The 17853-nt window shown below is 37.8% G+C and overlaps 1 protein-coding gene and 1 pseudogene across 6 annotated transcripts; both read right to left on the reverse strand.

The window, feature by feature from the left end:
- Positions 590 to 2857, reverse strand: LOC109227968 (annotated as a pseudogene).
- Positions 1335 to 15463, reverse strand: LOC109227185. Of its 6 annotated transcripts, none has more exons than XR_002068231.1 (12): positions 15333 to 15463; positions 10179 to 11957; positions 9733 to 10081; positions 8992 to 9076; positions 8811 to 8867; positions 7456 to 7515; positions 7150 to 7368; positions 5916 to 6190; positions 4621 to 5794; positions 4095 to 4266; positions 3898 to 3991; positions 1335 to 3748 (listed from the first exon to the last, which is right to left on the reverse strand). XR_002068231.1 is itself a non-coding variant. In XM_019392243.1 (10 exons), the coding sequence occupies exons 2-10, from the start codon at positions 11833 to 11835 to the stop codon at positions 4258 to 4260; spliced, it is 3885 nt and encodes a 1294-aa protein (XP_019247788.1). In that variant the 5' UTR covers positions 11836 to 11957; positions 15333 to 15463; the 3' UTR covers positions 1335 to 4257. The 6 variants fall into 6 exon arrangements, 1 of the variants encoding a protein (XP_019247788.1); XR_002068230.1 differs by having other exon boundaries at positions 1335 to 3768; XR_002068229.1 differs by having other exon boundaries at positions 1335 to 1846; positions 3643 to 3991.

Genomic DNA, 17853 nt, shown 5'->3' on the forward strand with positions numbered 1-17853 from the left:
GTTCCTCCATACAAAGAGTTTCAGACAGTGAGTCAAAGCAAAAAAATGAATACTAAATAAGGACAAAAGTGAGTGTATTAATTAGAATGTCTAAAATTGTTTAAAAATAATATAAAAGTAGTGTTAGTTGAATGACCTCTCAAGTTAGAAAAGATTGACCACCAGCTAAAAAACATTAAGAATGAAAAAAACTGTTTGTAATGTGGGGCGAGGCAGGGCAGTTTTATGGGGTATAGGCGAGGCAGGTTGAAAACAGAAAATTTTACTATGCAGAGGGCGGGTTGAAGTTTTTACAGGTTAACATTGAACCCGCACCGCAACCGTCTCGCCCCACTGCCATCTCTACGGGTAATTATATCAACAAAACTTAAAAGGTTAACTCGTTGAAACATGACACATATCATCTGGCATGTTTTACCAGTCATCCATCTTTGTTGTACACGGGTAACCATATGTATCTTACCTTTATATAGTACTTAACAGCTACTATATACGCAAGTATAAAAGAAAGCTAACAACGTAGAATTCAGTGTCATTGTGTTCTTCACTTCTTTAGTATTACTCTACGTACTCACCGTAAGACAGCAAATTCTGAAGCTTCTTCTGCTTTTAACTGAGTGTGTATCAAGTTGTTTCTGGGTACAAATTGTGTAGATACCAGAAGAGAGCATCCAGGTTAGTTGTAGTCCTAAAGTACCAACAACATAATATGCATTACAAAGTATTCACTTGGCCACAGATGAAAAACAAAATAATCGAGCTTGTGGACTAATAAGAAACGGTTGACACCCAACCACCTAATAATATGAAGTGACACCCAACCACCTAATAATATGAACACAGGGAAGTTCTCAGCATTAAGAACAAAACCATGATAGCAAAATAACTAATTTAGGGTGTCAAATTTACGGGTTGGACTGATTTTGGACGAGTCAAAAATGGATGGGTCAATGACCCGCCCCAAAAGTAACTTGGACTATGTGGGTGAAAATTTGGGTCATAGCCCAACCCACCAAATTCTTACCAAGCTTTAATTAATGTATGTTGTTTTCTTGTGAATTGTTTAATCAGATGTGTTGAGACTTGAGAGGACTGGGTCAAAATTCAACAAATGGGCAGGTCATGTTTTTTTGAGCCAATTTTGACACCTCTAAACTAATTCAAGAAGACATAAATGGACTGCCTTGCTAGAAATCCCCTAAGCAGGTATAACACAAGCATTTTTCTTGTCAGAGCACCATTTATCGAACAGTTGCCTTGACAAACCACTTTGAGGACTACCTGGGCTTGCCATTAGCACACATGGTTTGTTGACTATAAATACTTCAATACTATTCAAGAGAAAAAATATGTTTGAAATTGAAGGGATTTGAGTTGACAAACTGATTGCGGATCCTTTCATTCATGGCATTGATGTAAGTCTGATAGACAGCCATACACCTTCTCGCAAGTGGAGAAGCATAATATATGGGGAAATTAGCAAGTTCAGGATGGCTAGACCAATATTCCTCCAAGATAAGGAGAAGTTCTTGTGCACGTCCCAAGGCGAAAGCAGGAATCAGCACCCGACCCCCTTGCATGAGTGTTGAGAAGCTTCTCTCTTATCTGACATGGCATATGGAGTTGAACACCATAAGTTGATTCTATAATGCAAATATCTGGAGAAACCTCCGGGGGTCTCAGCAGCACGGAGATGCCTGTCTTCTTCACGGGAGTAGTCTCCTGTATAGAGAACTCGAACACCAGCAATATCAACCATAAACATGGCAGCACCAAGAACATGACCGGCAGTATAACACCAAAAGCGAATGCCATTTACTTCCATAGTCTGATGGAAGTCGACAACCTACAGAACAAGTTTACACATGTCAAATAATCATAGCCATATATGTTGCTAAATCTTTTAAAAGAATGATAAGGTGATCCATTGATATGGTGGGAAAAACCCAGTACACAGGTGTTATGAATAATGTAACAAAGTGGTGAACCTACACAAAAACATGGTTCTCTACAATATTAAATTAAAAAACAAAAAACAATAACTATAAAACTGGTCTAACCAAAACATGAATTAGTGCCTATACTCTCTGACATTCATAAACTGCATGTGTTTCTCCCAGATTGCAGATGTCCAATGTGGCATGATGGCATATTCAAGGCACAACCTATCCTTTTTCTTAGTAAAAGCATTAAATTTTTTGTTAACCAGTAAGAAGATTAATTTTATTCATTTCAAGGAAACCAGAAGCTGCAACGAATACACATAAAGGTCAGAAACTCTCTTAGCTAAATGAAAAGCACAATCTATCATCAATTGCTTCTCTAAGAAACAGTTAATTCTAAGTTACATTTAACACTCTTCGGGACAATTAAACAAAAGGGAAACCAAAAGAGTCCAAAAGATTTAAATTTCCACTGCACAACCCCTTATAGTCAAAAGAGATCAAATAACACAATCAGAACCTTCCTTCTCGGTGAAGAAATAACATATTGCCTTGATTCCATATTCCAGTTCATAAGCCAAGGAAACTTTTTAGTGTTAATGTTTCCATCGCATCCCCGAATTAGCTATTATACTCTACTCCTCCCACCATCCCTTCCCACCACTAATACCTCACCTCCACCCCAACCCCGCCTCCACGCCACCTATTCCACCACAATTTAATACTTTAGCAAATTGGTTTTTATATTGATTCATTTAAACTTTCTTTTGATAATTGAGAAATTCTTGAGGTCAGTGGTGCACAGTTTGAAGCTAAGTGGATGATGGACCCACCCCCCTACTCTCCCACTTAAATACCAAGCTTTTGTCTGGAGCAGGTTTCGAACCTGTTGCTTCATTTGAACTTATTTTCATGTTAAAATGTTTAACTACATGAGAAAAGAGAAGAATTAGTGAAGAAAGCGTATAGGAAAGAGCTCCTCATATAGGAATCTAGGGTACATGAAATAAAGGGAAGTATCATAATTACTAGCAAGTATTTCTAACATTCTAGATGCTGACATAGGAAATGGTTCAACATAACCCTTTATAATTTGAATACAAGAAAATAACCCTGCAGAGATCTCTTGCGTTTTATTTATAGATCTCTTGTGTAAAAGTAAATATCTCTCGGCAGATTTGACATAAAAGTATAAAGAACACCAAACATAATGTGTTCTAAAATGACCTGAAGAGCATATACTTACCACGAATATACTTGTCTCAGGAGAGCTTTGGGAGTATATCTGCCGACTAAGTAAGCCAACAAAAATAATGAAGAGATACATTGAAACAGTATTTTCTTGCAGATGAGAATATTGGCTTAAAAGCAATATGCATTGCAATTTGACTATCTTAAATCAGCTTCATCTGCATCGCTGTCCTAAACTTCACCTCCTCTGCTAACTACTTTAACCACAAAAGCTAATATGAAATCAATGTACATCCTTATATTCAACCTCTACACTTGACTCAGTAACTATACCATACTTTTTTTAGGAAAAAGTTATTTGTTGAGAGATTAGTAACCATATCATACTTATTTTTTGAGAGATTAGTAACTATATCATACTGAAAAGGGGTTTCTCCCATTGCGACAGTTAATTGGTAAGGTAGGTTAAATCCCATAAAGACAGTTTTTTCCCTTTTTTGATACATACCTTAAAACATAATATCTGAAAGAAGATCTCCTGTTAGGTGAACATCCATCAATAACCAATAATCTATGCAGGTTCAGGCTCAACTCCTCGTTTTACGTTAGCATACCTACAGGTCGGTTCGGGGCTCTGTGACGCAATATTCCATATATAAGCAAGAAACTGAATCTTAGTATGTTCTCAATCTTCGTATACGAGTCCATGCACCACTAAAATGCACGTCCCAATAACTATTACGATGATCCTGTAGGAACTTACTATCCTAGTATCATCGAGACATATGATGAGAGATAATTTGGCTTATCAACAAAACCTCCTGCAGCATCCAAGATCTGTTAAATGCTCCCTTATCCTAGAAATAACTTAGCATTAGGTTCCATAATCTCAATCTCCTATAAAATATCACGGGCATGCTGCATATGTCAAATAGCCATAATTAAGTTGGAATGTGATACCTCTGTTCCATGAAAGTACTCAACAGAATGTGAAACCTTATACCAGAGTAGGTAAAAGATGTTTCTTCAGTGCATAAATGTCAGCATGATGACATGATAAAGGTAAGCAGTGTTCCCAAGCCAAAGTGTCATAGCAAACATAGCACCAACTGGGAAGACCGAACTAATGTATCTGCATATTGAAATCTTAATTAGGTGTACTGAATGAAAGTCTTCAAAACGTTATTGGACAAAAGCTGAGAAGAAGAAGAAAATAAGTGCAGTAACAAACTATTGTCTACAACTGTTGTATGCATTTGGAGGATAAATGCAAAAGATATGATAAAATTGAGATAATCTTCACCTTCAAGTAAGTTTCTACGTTATACTAATAGGTGAGGAAGAAAGATTAATGTTAATTTTTTCTTTATCTTGTTCATAAACGCTTCATTATTGATAAAGATGTGGTGCAACCCATTTTAGTAAGATTCCGAACTAATCCATTTTATGCCAAATTAGATATCTGAGAGTTATTTTTAAGAGATACCTCATTTTTATCATTAATTATCTCCTCAGATTCAAATATCTCCTCTCCTTCTGAGTCCTCCATCTCTTCGCACTCAAACTCTACATCTTCTCCTATTTCTTCCTCTGAGTCACTTAACTCTTCCTGCTCCATCACAATTTCTGCAAGAGACTGGTCTGGCATATAATCAACGTCATTTCCATTTTCTTCGTCGCTGGATAAAATCATTGCAGTAGCACCTGAATCATGGTGCTGCATGGTTATATTTGGAGTTCTATTGATGTGATGATTTTGATCTCCAGAATCTGAAGCACTAGTTAGTGATCTTCCCATATAATGGTCAGTGTCTCCTCTGCTTCCCATGGCTTTCTGCTTTCTGGACGTGAAACTCAAGTGCATCTCCAAGTCAACCTCATTGCTTTTTCCCACAGGGCTAGAGGGTATAGAACAGGCAGCGTTTGAACTACTATCGACAGCATTCTGAACTTGAGCGCACCTTCCTCTTGATGACTCTGAGATACATGAGGTTCGTGCAGCAGAGGATGCAGCTTCCAAGTCACAATTTGCATCATCAGTTCTTTGCAGAAGTGGATGAAAGTCAAAACCAGATGATATTGAAGTTTTGTCCCTGAGCTTAGAAGACTTGTCAAGAAAGTTAACAGTATGGGCTAATTGGCGTGGATGATGAAAGAGGCTAAGATTTAGTTGAGGTTGACAACCCGAAAAGAAATTGAACGAACTGGATGTACTTAAACTAGAGTTAGACTGATAATATGGCAAAGGGCCATCTTCAGGGGCCCGGAAGAGCAAAGGATGCATCTGTAGACCTGACTCATCTTTTCCTTCGGTAACATTCTTATTATCCTTTGACACACTGGTTTCCTGTAGATTCTGATTACTTATAGTGTTCCTCCCAGCACTACTGCTAAACGGTCCATCTTTCACAAAATAATTCTTTGCAGCACTTGCAATTTTTGGGACTGTGTTGTCTCTCACAGTATCACCCGTACAAGCATCCCCACCAAAAGCCCCTGGATACATTCCACCGTGATAGCTTTTAAAAGCCGACTGAGATATTACTCGAACAGATGGTGGAAGATTAACAGGAGGCAGGCCCGGAGCTAATTTGACCAATTGTCCATTGTTAAATTTACGGGCTCGGTATGGCCTTGAAAAGGACTCGGTTTCTGAGGCCCTTCAAGTCAGATGAGAAGCATAGTGAGTCATCACAATGGAAAATTCAGAATGTCTGCCATCTTGAGAACACAAACACAAAAATAAAGGAGTGAAAAAGAATATAAAGATGCAATGTGTACCTCAGAGAAACAGGGAACTCGTTAGAGATGTGCGATTGCCCATTTCCAGAACGACGGCTATTCATCTCTTCAGCAACTAGAGAACTCTCATCTCCCAATAGCTGAGCAGGAGGAATTTTCTTTGTCAGATCTGACATAGAATGATTCACTTGGATGCTGGATACAGCAGGCCTCCAATCTGCCAAAAAGGCCTCATGAACATAAGCTTCCTCATCTCTTTCTGTACAATTATCTGCACCACTATTTTCTGCTACAGCATAGTCAGCAATATTATCCTGCATATTTTTCATGAGCAAGGGCATTATAGTTTATATACAACTGTACCCAGTGGATGCATGTAGAAACAGAAATTAAAATTAAAGAGCCTTCTCAAAAGTTTAGGGAGCCAACAAAATCAGTTCATCATTCAATGAATCAACTATGCCTCAATCACAAACTAGTTGGGGTTGTACTATCTATTCCACTTTATTCGGGACATTTTATTTGAATACTAATTAATAATTTGACTTTTAAGAAAATTAGAAGTTTTCTAAAACTAGAGATCCTCTAAATCTCACATATAACATCTATGTCATCTATAGAAATAAAATTACGTAAGATATCCAACAGTTGTAAACAAGAAAATTTCAAATGGTACTAATTTTTGTTTTCACTCAAATATTTGTGGTCTGCTCCCACCAGATAACCCACAGAACAAAAGAGGTCTCATGTTCCAAACACTACACTAATACTTATTAGCCACAGCACAATATAAAACAAATGATTTATATTTGAGTTTCCTCCTAACACATGTAACAGTTGCCGCATATGGTATAAAGCCTCTTCGGCTTCTTTTTTTTACTAACCTGTTCTGCTTAAATTGTCCTAAGTTAGACATGCCTCATGAACTACTATCCAACCAAAACATGAAACTTCGGGTAGACCTCTAGTTTTGCGACAGTTTCCGTCGCCAAGGGCGTCTACTGTCTGCATAACTGGATAGGGAGTCATAAGTACCTTACACAGAGAACATATGTTTACTGTCAAATTTCGATCACAGAGAATTATTTTCCCCCAGAAACCGTTCCTTTCCCTTCAATCTAGAGTTAACCTAGTTGAACTGTCTACCGAGAGCCTCCTGATCCTGGCAATTTCTTCAAATTTTAGTGTCCTATACTCTACTGTTCATGTTTTGAGCAATCATTGACTCGGGACAACCTATAAAACTAAAACGATCTGGAAATTCCAGCCTTACCTCCCTTTCGGAAGAAATATGCCATGTTTCCAAAGCAGCAGCTTTTGATTTTCTTCTCTCTTCATATAACCGACGTTTTGCCTTCTTACTAGCATCAGATTTATATGATTTCTGAGTTCCAATAGCAGTGCGCCACTGCCGGGGTAACAAGGAAGGATCTCTATAAGGAACAATAAACTTCCACACTGACATCCAGTCAAGCTTGAACACCTTCAGACCCTGCATGATCATGACTATGTAAATAGTGAAGCAGCGACAAATGGAGATGGTGATGCTACGGAAATGTAAGTTGCAGTGTAAACTTACCTCTTCAATACGTGCAACCTCTTCTGCTGTCAAGGGAGAGTTTTTCATCCTCCGAACAGCCTACAAGATTCATTACAGCATTATTTACCACAATCAATGACCACAACAATCATAAAACACACCATGATCAAAAAACTATCAATCAAAACAAAATAAATGGCATCTCTAGCAACATATATATTTTTTGATAAGGTAAATAATTTTATTAACAATTAGGGGGAACCTTGTATACAAGCCGTGTGCCAAAAAGAAGAGAACCTACACAAATATATGGTTCTCAACAAAGAGGCCCAATCCTCTATACAAGTGGGGACCTCATGAGTGCGCCAAAAAAGAAACTAGAAACAAAAGGCAACTTTGCAATTTTACAAACTCAAGTTCCACCCCTTCAAAGGTAGAGGGCGGCCTAAGAAGTATTGGGGTGAGGTGATCAGGCAGGACATGGCGCGACTTCAGATTTCTGAGGACATGGCTCTAGATGGGAAGGTGTGGAGGTCAAGCATTAGGGTTGATGGTTAGGAGGGAGTCGAGCGTTTTTCTTCCTTCGTATCGGAGGTGGGGATAGCATGTTAGGGTGTTGTCTTGGATTATTAGTGGTGTAAGTTTGTGTCTACACTATTTCTCCGTCTTTTTCATAGTACGGTGGCTCTATTACTGGTTGTTGTTATTGCTTTTCCATCTAGTTTCTATTCCCTAAGATGCTTATATTATCTTTCTAATTTTTGTTGTTGTCACAGATTCTATTGTCTATTTTCGTCTTCTTGAGCTGAGGATCTCTCGGAAACAGCCTCTCTACCCCTTCGGGGTAGGGGTAAGGTTTGCGTACATTCTACCCTCCCCAGACCCCACTCGTGGGATTCTACTGGGTTGTTGTTGTTGTTGTAAGTTCCACCCCTTCAAAAGCCCTCTTATTTCTCTCTTTCCAAATAACCCACATGATTGCTAAGAGAGCAACCCTCCAAGCCTTTGGACGTCTCTTCCCCCTCATGTGAGCCCAACTATGCAACGCCTCCTTCATTGTGCCCGGCGTCACCCATCACACCCCAAACAAATTAAGGACCACATATCTTGGAAAATACTAACTGCAAAAAAAAGGTCATGATTCATGGATGAATTGTGATTGTGAGTTGTACTTTTATTAGGCGAATTGAGAAAGTCATTTTAGGGTTAAAAAAATCTTAGAACAGTTGAAGGGGTGGTAGGAGATGGCTTAAACATGCCCAGCATGTCCCAATTGATAGAATGAATAGATTGCTAAAGCAGTTTTGCAGGCACTTTTCGGGAGAGGCAGTTAAAATGGGGCCATAGCGTTAATACTATGATTGTTTATTAATGTTAGTACACCAGTAACAAACCTTTATTGGATTTTCAGGTGCTTTAGATGATGAGCGATTCTTCTGCCTGACAAAAATCTGCAAAAAGGGTCAAGTACTTCCTCACGTTAAGCACAATTAAACTTTTAAGAAGACAATGAAATCGAGAGGATAAATGACTGACAACACTGTTGCTGTAACTGGAAGTGAACATAAGAATCACCTGATGCTTAGATTTGCAAGGAAGATAGCGCTGCTGAATTGCCCTCCAGTCTGTATTATACTCCATCAAACCCAATGCTAATAATCTGCACCAGATGCCAAGGTAATATTACTAAACTTATCAGTAATCGTAAAAGCGAATATGGGAAAAAATGAAGATCATCCATGATATTAAAACCTTAAGAACCTAGTAGGGAATTGATGAAATTGCCTTAGGAAGTGGAGGATGAATGATACATGGTATTTAACCAAAGCACAATGACTAAAACTGCTTAGGCTCTCACAGATATAGTTGATTAGCTTCATTCAATTGTTTTCGTACAATAGATGCAACAAAATTCTTTTCCGCTTTATGATAACACCTAATTTTGTATCACACTGAGAAATAAATTGTACTAAAAGAGATCGTTTATTTAGGGAAATTTCAGAATCCATTAAATTTTTGTAAGATGTGAATTCCAACATTCCTAACTTTGCAACTCTAAAATCTAACTAAATTCAGTACTTTCTCAGTTCTTCCTATAGCAAGGTTTTAGTTCACAACCTATCACCATAGCAGAGAATGACCACTGTGGAGAAGGTGAGCAATACCAACTAATTAAAGCAAGAAGCATCAAATGCCCCGAAGCAAGGCCAATGTTGCCTCAATTTTACAATCACGGCCTAAGCAGTAAAGCGACTCATTTCATAAAAACCCTGATACTGCTACTGCACGAAAAGTAAAAGAAGACATAAAACTCACTCATCCTCTGCATCAGTAAAAAGCACCCGGTTTGCTACCGCTGCAGGGGGTGGCTTATGGGGATACAGGGCAGGATTAAACAAAGGATAGAAGCGCTGGGCTAACTTAGCAATCTCCTTTGGAACAGGAGCAGCTGCCTGTTTTTTAGCTTTTTCTACTAATACAGCAGCCATAGTCTTCTTTGATGTTGGAAAACTTGATGGAGGAGGAGGCACAATGTTTGAATACAAGGAAGCCTGACCATCAGGTTCAGCAGTAAAATGAACACTTGGCACAGGAAACAAGGGTTCCTTCTCGGAGCAGATATCATCCATACCTCCTAGTTGCCGATGTTGGTAATCTTGCATAGCTGTCAATAAACATCACCCGTGATGAAGTAAATAAAGTATCATAAACTGAACAACCATAAGAAAACTAAATGAATTTGGTGTTCTAACATGATATACCATGAGAAACGTCATCCATGAAGTCCTTAACTAATTTGATTGGAGCCACATCAAGAACAGATAGTATTGGACCACTTATATAAGGTACCCAGGAGCCTACAGGGCATCCCACTTGACTAATAGCATCATGTCTTCCTCTTGAAGGAGAAATTCCATCAAAAGGCTGCACCATGTTAAGTCCAGATGAGCAGTCTCCCTGCAAAACATGTGCTGAAGACATTTTGTTGGTGATTTGGGCAGGCGAAGTCTTCGAAGGTTCATCAGACACTGAGGGATGAACATATGGGGAGAAGAAGCAAAAACTGGGATATGGCACACTTCTACTTGCTAACACTTCATCACGTTTATGAAGCATTTGTGATATCAATTCCCGAACATCAGAAGCAATGTGCCGTCTGGCCGGCTCAAGAACACAAACGGCAAAAACCTGAATAAGAAGTTGAACATGCTCATGTATCAAACAATGTAATTGTCCTATCTGATGGGCTGTAAATCCATTCATACAGCCATCATTTGCAGCCGACAGATTGGGTGAAGCTAGAGAACATCTTGGCAACATCATGCTTTTTGCACCATGTCCAGAGTAAGGAGAAATGGGCAGATATGGTAACAAAGGGCGTAGTGGCCTATTTGATAGTCCTAAAACCTTCTTCTTGTTCTCAACAGAAGCTCTTTGGCACCTAATTTGCCTAGTCTTAGGTCTTCGACTAACAGCCTCGTACTCCTCTTCAGCATCATCCTTCACATGTTCATCAATGTCACTCTCCAATGCCTCCTCAATTTCAAGCTCAAAATCTGCATCGTTGTCTTCATCTTCATCATCAGCATTTTCATTCTCTTGTACATTTCCAGAATTTCCATCTCCACCCAGTAAAACAGCTGCAAGAAACTTCCTGTACTCTTCATCGTCAGCATTCTGAAGATCATCCTCATCATCTGTTTCTTGAAGAAATGTCTCGAGTTCATCAAGTGTACGGCTAGCAAGTGAGTACCGCGCTCTAGTGCGCTTACATATGGCATCTTCATTATCCATATCTATGATGGATCTCCTTGAATTTGCAACATTGTTACACTCTCCAACTGAAAGATCTTCAATGCCCTCTCCCCCTCCACTAAATACAGTCCTCTTGTTATTTGAAATTCCACTTTCAGGTTCAGTATCCAAAACAGATTCTTTCTCCTTGAGTTCAGAAGAAGAGATTTTCTTCACGTCTTCTGGACAAGCTCCAGAAGAAGCTCTATTTTGCATCACAGTTTCCTCACCAAGTTCTTTGTCTCCAATGAGACAGTCCTGTCGCAAACCTGGCATTCTTTCTTTGCAATAAGCTTTCCATGATTCAGCAATGTTCTCCACATTGTCAACAACATCAGCATCCAAACCCTCGATTTCTGAGCTCAGGCTTGAAGAAGCATCAGGAGAAACAGCTTCTTTTAACAAAGGATTAAAGTCCACATCCTCTTCCTCATCTTCGTCATACTCAATCTCATCGCCATCCCTGTTACAACCACCATCATGGTGTTCGTTCTTTTGTTCATCAGCCTCTTGTTCTAGAGGACTTCCATTGTTGGATAAGTTGCTGCGTACCAAGAGCACATTCTCCTGATGGGACTCTTTATCTTCATTAGATAATGCAGTTGAACTCAAAGACAAAGACATCTTCAGCACAGAATTTGAAAAGGCTGATGCCTATGAATACTGACAAACACTTAGCACTCAACTGTATCCTCAAAAATGACTAAATATTTGCCTCTTCGTACTAGATGCTCCTCCATCACAACCTGCAAAATTTCAAAAAGCAAGGTTGGTCAGAAGCACTGAAAAAGGCTAAATATCACTCACATTCACTGCTAGTACCAGGTTACCTAAATCAGAAATATCAAGTAGAATAGATAAGAACGACAACATAGTTGAACAGGGAAAGCAAAGGAAAACCAATACTCACAATCCCAACCAAATCCAACGCAAGCATAAAGTAGCGATAATTCCAGTTTATTCAGAACTAAACAAGGACCAAACAACATCTGGGTCCAAACACTAAGAAACTTAGATGTTGTAAGCATAGTATGAACAGGGAAAGAAAAGGAAAACCTAAACTCACAATCCCAACCAAATCCCACGCAAGCATAAAATGGTGACAATTTGCAGTTTATTCAGAAATAAACAAGGATCAAACAACATCTGCGCCCAAAGATCAAGAAACTCAGACGAACAACAGAGCAACTCAAAAGTCGGCTGGTACACATACTCGTTATGCGGGGATTATAATATAGCGATTTTTTGCGCAGTGATTAATAATGAAGGGATTGTTATGTGATGATTAATTATAAAGGGATTGTCATACATGAATTAGTTTCTCTAAAAGGGCATTTTTATCTTTAAAAGGTTCAATCTCCGCGCTTTATCCCGCATATACAAAAAATAGATTCCCGTATAACTTAATACCGGCATTATTTAATATCGCAAATCGAATGCTATGTGATTTTTTCTTTTTGTGGCCGACCAAACTTTGTATTAGCTTATACACGCTGGGATTAATTTGCTCAAATACCACAATCGAACACCCGTTTTAATTTAGTAAGAGCTTTGAGAAATCAGCAAGTAGTTGACGTAACTTTGATTCTTATTCAGCATGCAATACCGGAACGTGTTCAAGTCTGTAGAATAGGATTGAGGCATAGTTGATTGATCTGTTTGATCGATCAGCTGAAAGACCTGAGTTTTTGACCCCGTTCATGTGTTATCGAACTGGAATTCTCCTTAGACCAAATTACTTCTACTAATAAATTAAAAATTCTTAGTCACAGACGGGATTGAAATGATAGGGGCGATTGTTCACATGTGACATACTAGAAAACAAGTTGAGTTTTAGACTTCCATATAATTTCACGGTGAACATAAAAAAAGGTAGTAACTTTTTTCAATCTTTTCGAAATAAAATCAAACAGGAGTGGAAATTCAATACAATGGAGATAGATATTTACATCGTCATGTAATTTCGACCTGAAGTGTACTCATTTCTTCTATATTCGAAATTCAATAATTGAACTAACAATTGAACAATTGTTTCAGAAACAGTAAAACTGTGGTTCGTAGAAAAGCTCCACCAGTTTCAAAGACTGATTAAACCACTTTAATTAGTCGAGTATTGTTTCTTCTAGTGCTAATGTGTACTGTGACGTCTCCAATTCAGGTAAGTTATGGGTACACAGAATATGAACTAGAATACCTAATTGGCCGTAGAAAGGGTTCAACAATGGCCGATTAACACAGATCGGAGGAAGGGTTTTGCATTTTGGAATTTCGGGTGGAGCGGGAGACCCGGGCGGCCCGGTTTTGGGGTAGGTACCGTGAAGGACAGCCCGGAATTTGGCAGGCGATGTTTGATTATTCGGGTCCAACTACAGAATTACAAAGGTACTAAGGATTCATTTGTTTTTATTAAAACTAGTTTCTCGACATGTGCGTTGCACATGAACTACTTACTTTTTCATTAAATAAGCCATTCACCTAGGTTTTCATCTCCTATGATGATGGGCATGACTCCTACCATATTAATAAACTAAAGATACAAGGAGGGGGACACAAAACCTAATCTTCAAAGAAAAGTTACAAAAGAAGACACTAACGGAAAGCAATGAGAATTTCCCATTTCAGTTCATGTTCAGCAAAAAGGTTCACTAAACATATGATTATTTCAATTATAAAATCCTCATTTGTTCATTGACCTTAGCAAATCCCTTCTTTTCAGTCCATATCCTATAGTTTTCAAGCGTGCTTTTCGCATTTGTATGCTCCTCTTACCATTCCGGGGAGTTGTTCAAACTTAAAATAGACTCTTGAGGTGTTTGTGATTTATCCAGCTTTAGCAAGCCTGCCAGTATATTAGCTTCTCTATAGCAATGAGTGGATTCCCTATAATGAAGAAGGCTTTCTTCCTTTAATTGGTACTAATAGTTCCAACTTTTGTTATACATTTACCGAAATTCAACATGCTCTAAATGACTAAGACAACTTTAAAATCTTTATGGGACATTTAAAAATATATCAACTTGGAATTTTGGAAAGTATCTAAGAAGATGAATTTAACAAAGTGCGAAAGAATTCCAACTCAAATAGTCCATTGGTATATCATATCCTAAATAAAGACAAACTAATGAACCTTCAAGAATTCCAAGAGTTATTAGGAAAATTCAGCACTCGGGCATTTTTAAGGATCACCAATCAGAATAACCATACAACCATTTTCAAACAAAAGAGGTTTAGGGACCAATACTACTATTTTTTGAAAGATTTATTTTAATCTATTGGAGAGTGTGTAATATCATTCACATCAAACTAAAGACAACAGAGAGAAGGTAAACACAATCCACAATGTAGAGTTACATAAAAATCGTGAACATAATCCTCAAAGATATGAATTATTGTAAATAATTAATGCTTCAAAATCACACGAGTTATAATATCTCTAGTCGGTTACAAAATAAAGTGCGAATTCAGCTAACCAACATAAGAAACTCAAACCCAAATCTTGTTATAATTATTCAATCCCCTTCTCTTATTGTAACCTTGCTCTAACCCAAAAGGTATGTGACAAACAATATGTTATTCTTGATATTGATATCGTTTCATCTTGTGGGTATTTCATGTTCTGCTAGAAAATCTTTTTTCTTGGATGTTTTAACATATTAAAACCTCGAATAAAAAGCAAAGGGAACTATTTCCAACTATAAATTTACGACAATTTAAACCAATTTACAAATAAATACATCCGAAACTGATCAGTGTTGTTGCACTTGGATAAATCTGTAATGCAAGAATTGTCTTTTGTCCCACCGAAATCTTATTTTAACCCCAAGTCCTTTTTCTTCTCCATGAACACACCACACTGACCATTAAAATCATAAATAAAAGAATGGGTTATGAAGATTATGAAGCACATGTCCAAGTTATATTGACAAATTGCAGCAATAACCATATTAAAACAAAGCAAAAGAGAAACATAGAAAAGTAACGGCAAAAGCCGTGAAAACTAAAACTGAATTAGATGCTAGTCATCTCAAAATTCTCAAACAACATATCTCAGTTTAAAAATTTGCAGAAAACGATTAAGGTATTCACATAATAAATCAGTATAAAATTGACAACCAACTTACAAGGATATCGCCTGTTGCTTTAGCAGAGTGAGGGAAATTGGCATGGGATTTCTGATTTTAAAGAAAGGGAAAGCAATCGGTGACACTGCTTGCCGAGGACCGCAAGGAGAAAGGGCGACAGGTTTATTTTGTTTTCAAACAAATATATAGCGAAGGGGTAATTTACATTATCTACGAAAGAGTAATGTTTTAGTAAAGGATAATTTCGTAATTTGACTTTTCACTTAAAAGTTTCTTGCTTTTAATAACGTATAAAAGTTTCTCGCAACACGTGTATGTAGTATGTTGACTCATGTAAAACATGATTTTATAAATAATATCAATGTTATTAAAATGAAACTTTGAATAAATAATTATACAAGAATAAATAAAGTATAAGTTACTACAAGTTATCAATATGAATCGTCGTATAAGGGGACTTGTGTTGTAAAAAACTCGATTAGGTTTGGTTTGATTTGGTTTGGTAGTGAGTAAAAAATTCGAACCAAACTGACATATTATAAATATGTAATTTTATATATACTGTTAAGACTTTTTATAGAATTTTCTATAAAAAAAAATATCTAGAAATATTTAGAATCCTCTTATGGGATGTAGTATTTAATAGACTATGAAGTGCATTCATTTTTATTTACCTTAAATAATGAGTTGTATCACTTTCTTATCAAGTGCTATTGAAATGCGTCAATCAACTGTTTGTTCTTCTATATTCATATGTCAATATTTCTTATATCTTTTTCGAATTTGAAATGATATTTCGATAATTTAAAATTAAATAAAACATATCGTTATTTAGGTATCATAGTGATTTTATGTTTAATTATAAAATTCAATTAACCTTGGAAGCGTACAACAATGAAAAATTATTGTTAGACAACTAAAAGAAAATAACTATCATGTGTTACTAAAAAAGTCTCCCATAAGAATATTTTAATAGATCATATGCTTGTCAATATTTTTAATTTTTGCTAAACATATATTCACTTACCAAAACAGACGCAAAATCCAATATGGCATCATCAGCAACGGGAGAAGATTCAACTTGAGCAGAAGAAGCTTGAATACCAACTTCACCAGGAGTAAGCTCATCACCTTTGGGAACTCCGACTTCAGGTGAGGAAAAGCTCTGACTTTTCTGAGTGTTCTCAATTGTTTCCTTAGCCTTGGCGATCTCAGCATTCAAGTCAAAGCCTTCCTGGCTAGCATCCATCAAAGTCTCGAGGCGGGTATTCAAAAAATCCTAACTTACATCACGTGTCGATTTATCTTCAAGGGCTTCGTAATCTTTCTCCCACTGATCAATTTCAGCCTTCAACTCTTCTTTCTCAATCGAAGAAGCATCATAAGAAACCTTCAAAGGGGCGAGGGAACTCTCCAAAAACTGGATCTTATCAGAAGAGACACGGAGGTCTTCTTGAACCTGAGTGAGTGTTTGAACTAGCTCCCCAGCATAAGTCTCCTTCTGATTAAGGAGTTCTTTCAAACCCCTTATCTCCTCGGTAGCTTTAAAAAGTTGCTCTGCAAATGAAGACTCAAGGATGTCTTTGTCTCTGCCAACTTGACTTGAAGAGGCTTTTTCAACTGCCAATTCCACCGCCATCATCCTTGCTTGTTGTTCCAAAGCACACTTCTCTTCAGCTAAAACTTCTTTCTCCAATTGAAGACCCCCGTATTGTTCCTTCCAGTTATCCGCTTCAATACGATAATCATTGACTAGTTGCTCAGTGTTAACAATTCTCTTCATAAGCTCCGTGCCTATCAAGTTAATCTACAAAAGAAAAGAAAGAAGCGATTGTCAAACAAAAGTAAACGATCACGAGGAAAAGAAAGGAAAAAGATGAGACTTGAACCTTCAAAGATGAATGAAAAATATCATTCATCCATGTCAAGGAGCTGTGGCTTTCCAACTTTGACTTCTCAACTGGGCCAAGTAAAGGATTCAACCATACGTCGGCTTGACCAGATTTTTTCAACAGATTACCACCTTCAGGGACTTCTATGGTAACCTTTTTCATCACCCTATTGCTACTAGAAGTACCAACTTTAACATGAGAAGTAGTAGCAACAAGGATAATTGAGGAAGTGAAAGCAGCCACAGAAGGAGCAGTAGCAGCAGCAACAAGAACGGTAGATTGAGAATGAATGGGGAGTGACGTTGGAAGAGAAGCAAGGGGTAATTCTTCAGAAACGGGACCAAAGTCTTCACTATCAAAACCACAGGAAAATAGCTGATCAGTAGAGTCACGAGGGGGAGCATTTATCTCACCATCAGAACTCACTAAAGTAGCATCTTCAGGCTCGTTCAACGGAACTGGACTTGGGGGAGGGGTGGCTTCATCATCTAAAATAACGCGCATCCTAACTCGAGGTCTACTAACTAAACAACCTTCCTCTAGTTCTTCTTCTCCCTCTAAGTCACGGGCTCCATCAACCTTCCTCTTTGAAGAAGAGCTCAGAATCCTTTCTTCAACAAGACTCACCGTAAGCCTTGCAGATGAAACAGAAGCGGGACTAACACCAC

The sequence above is a fragment of the Nicotiana attenuata genome, chromosome 6 (assembly GCF_001879085.1).
Source record: "Nicotiana attenuata strain UT chromosome 6, NIATTr2, whole genome shotgun sequence".
Lineage (NCBI taxonomy): Eukaryota > Viridiplantae > Streptophyta > Magnoliopsida > Solanales > Solanaceae > Nicotiana > Nicotiana attenuata.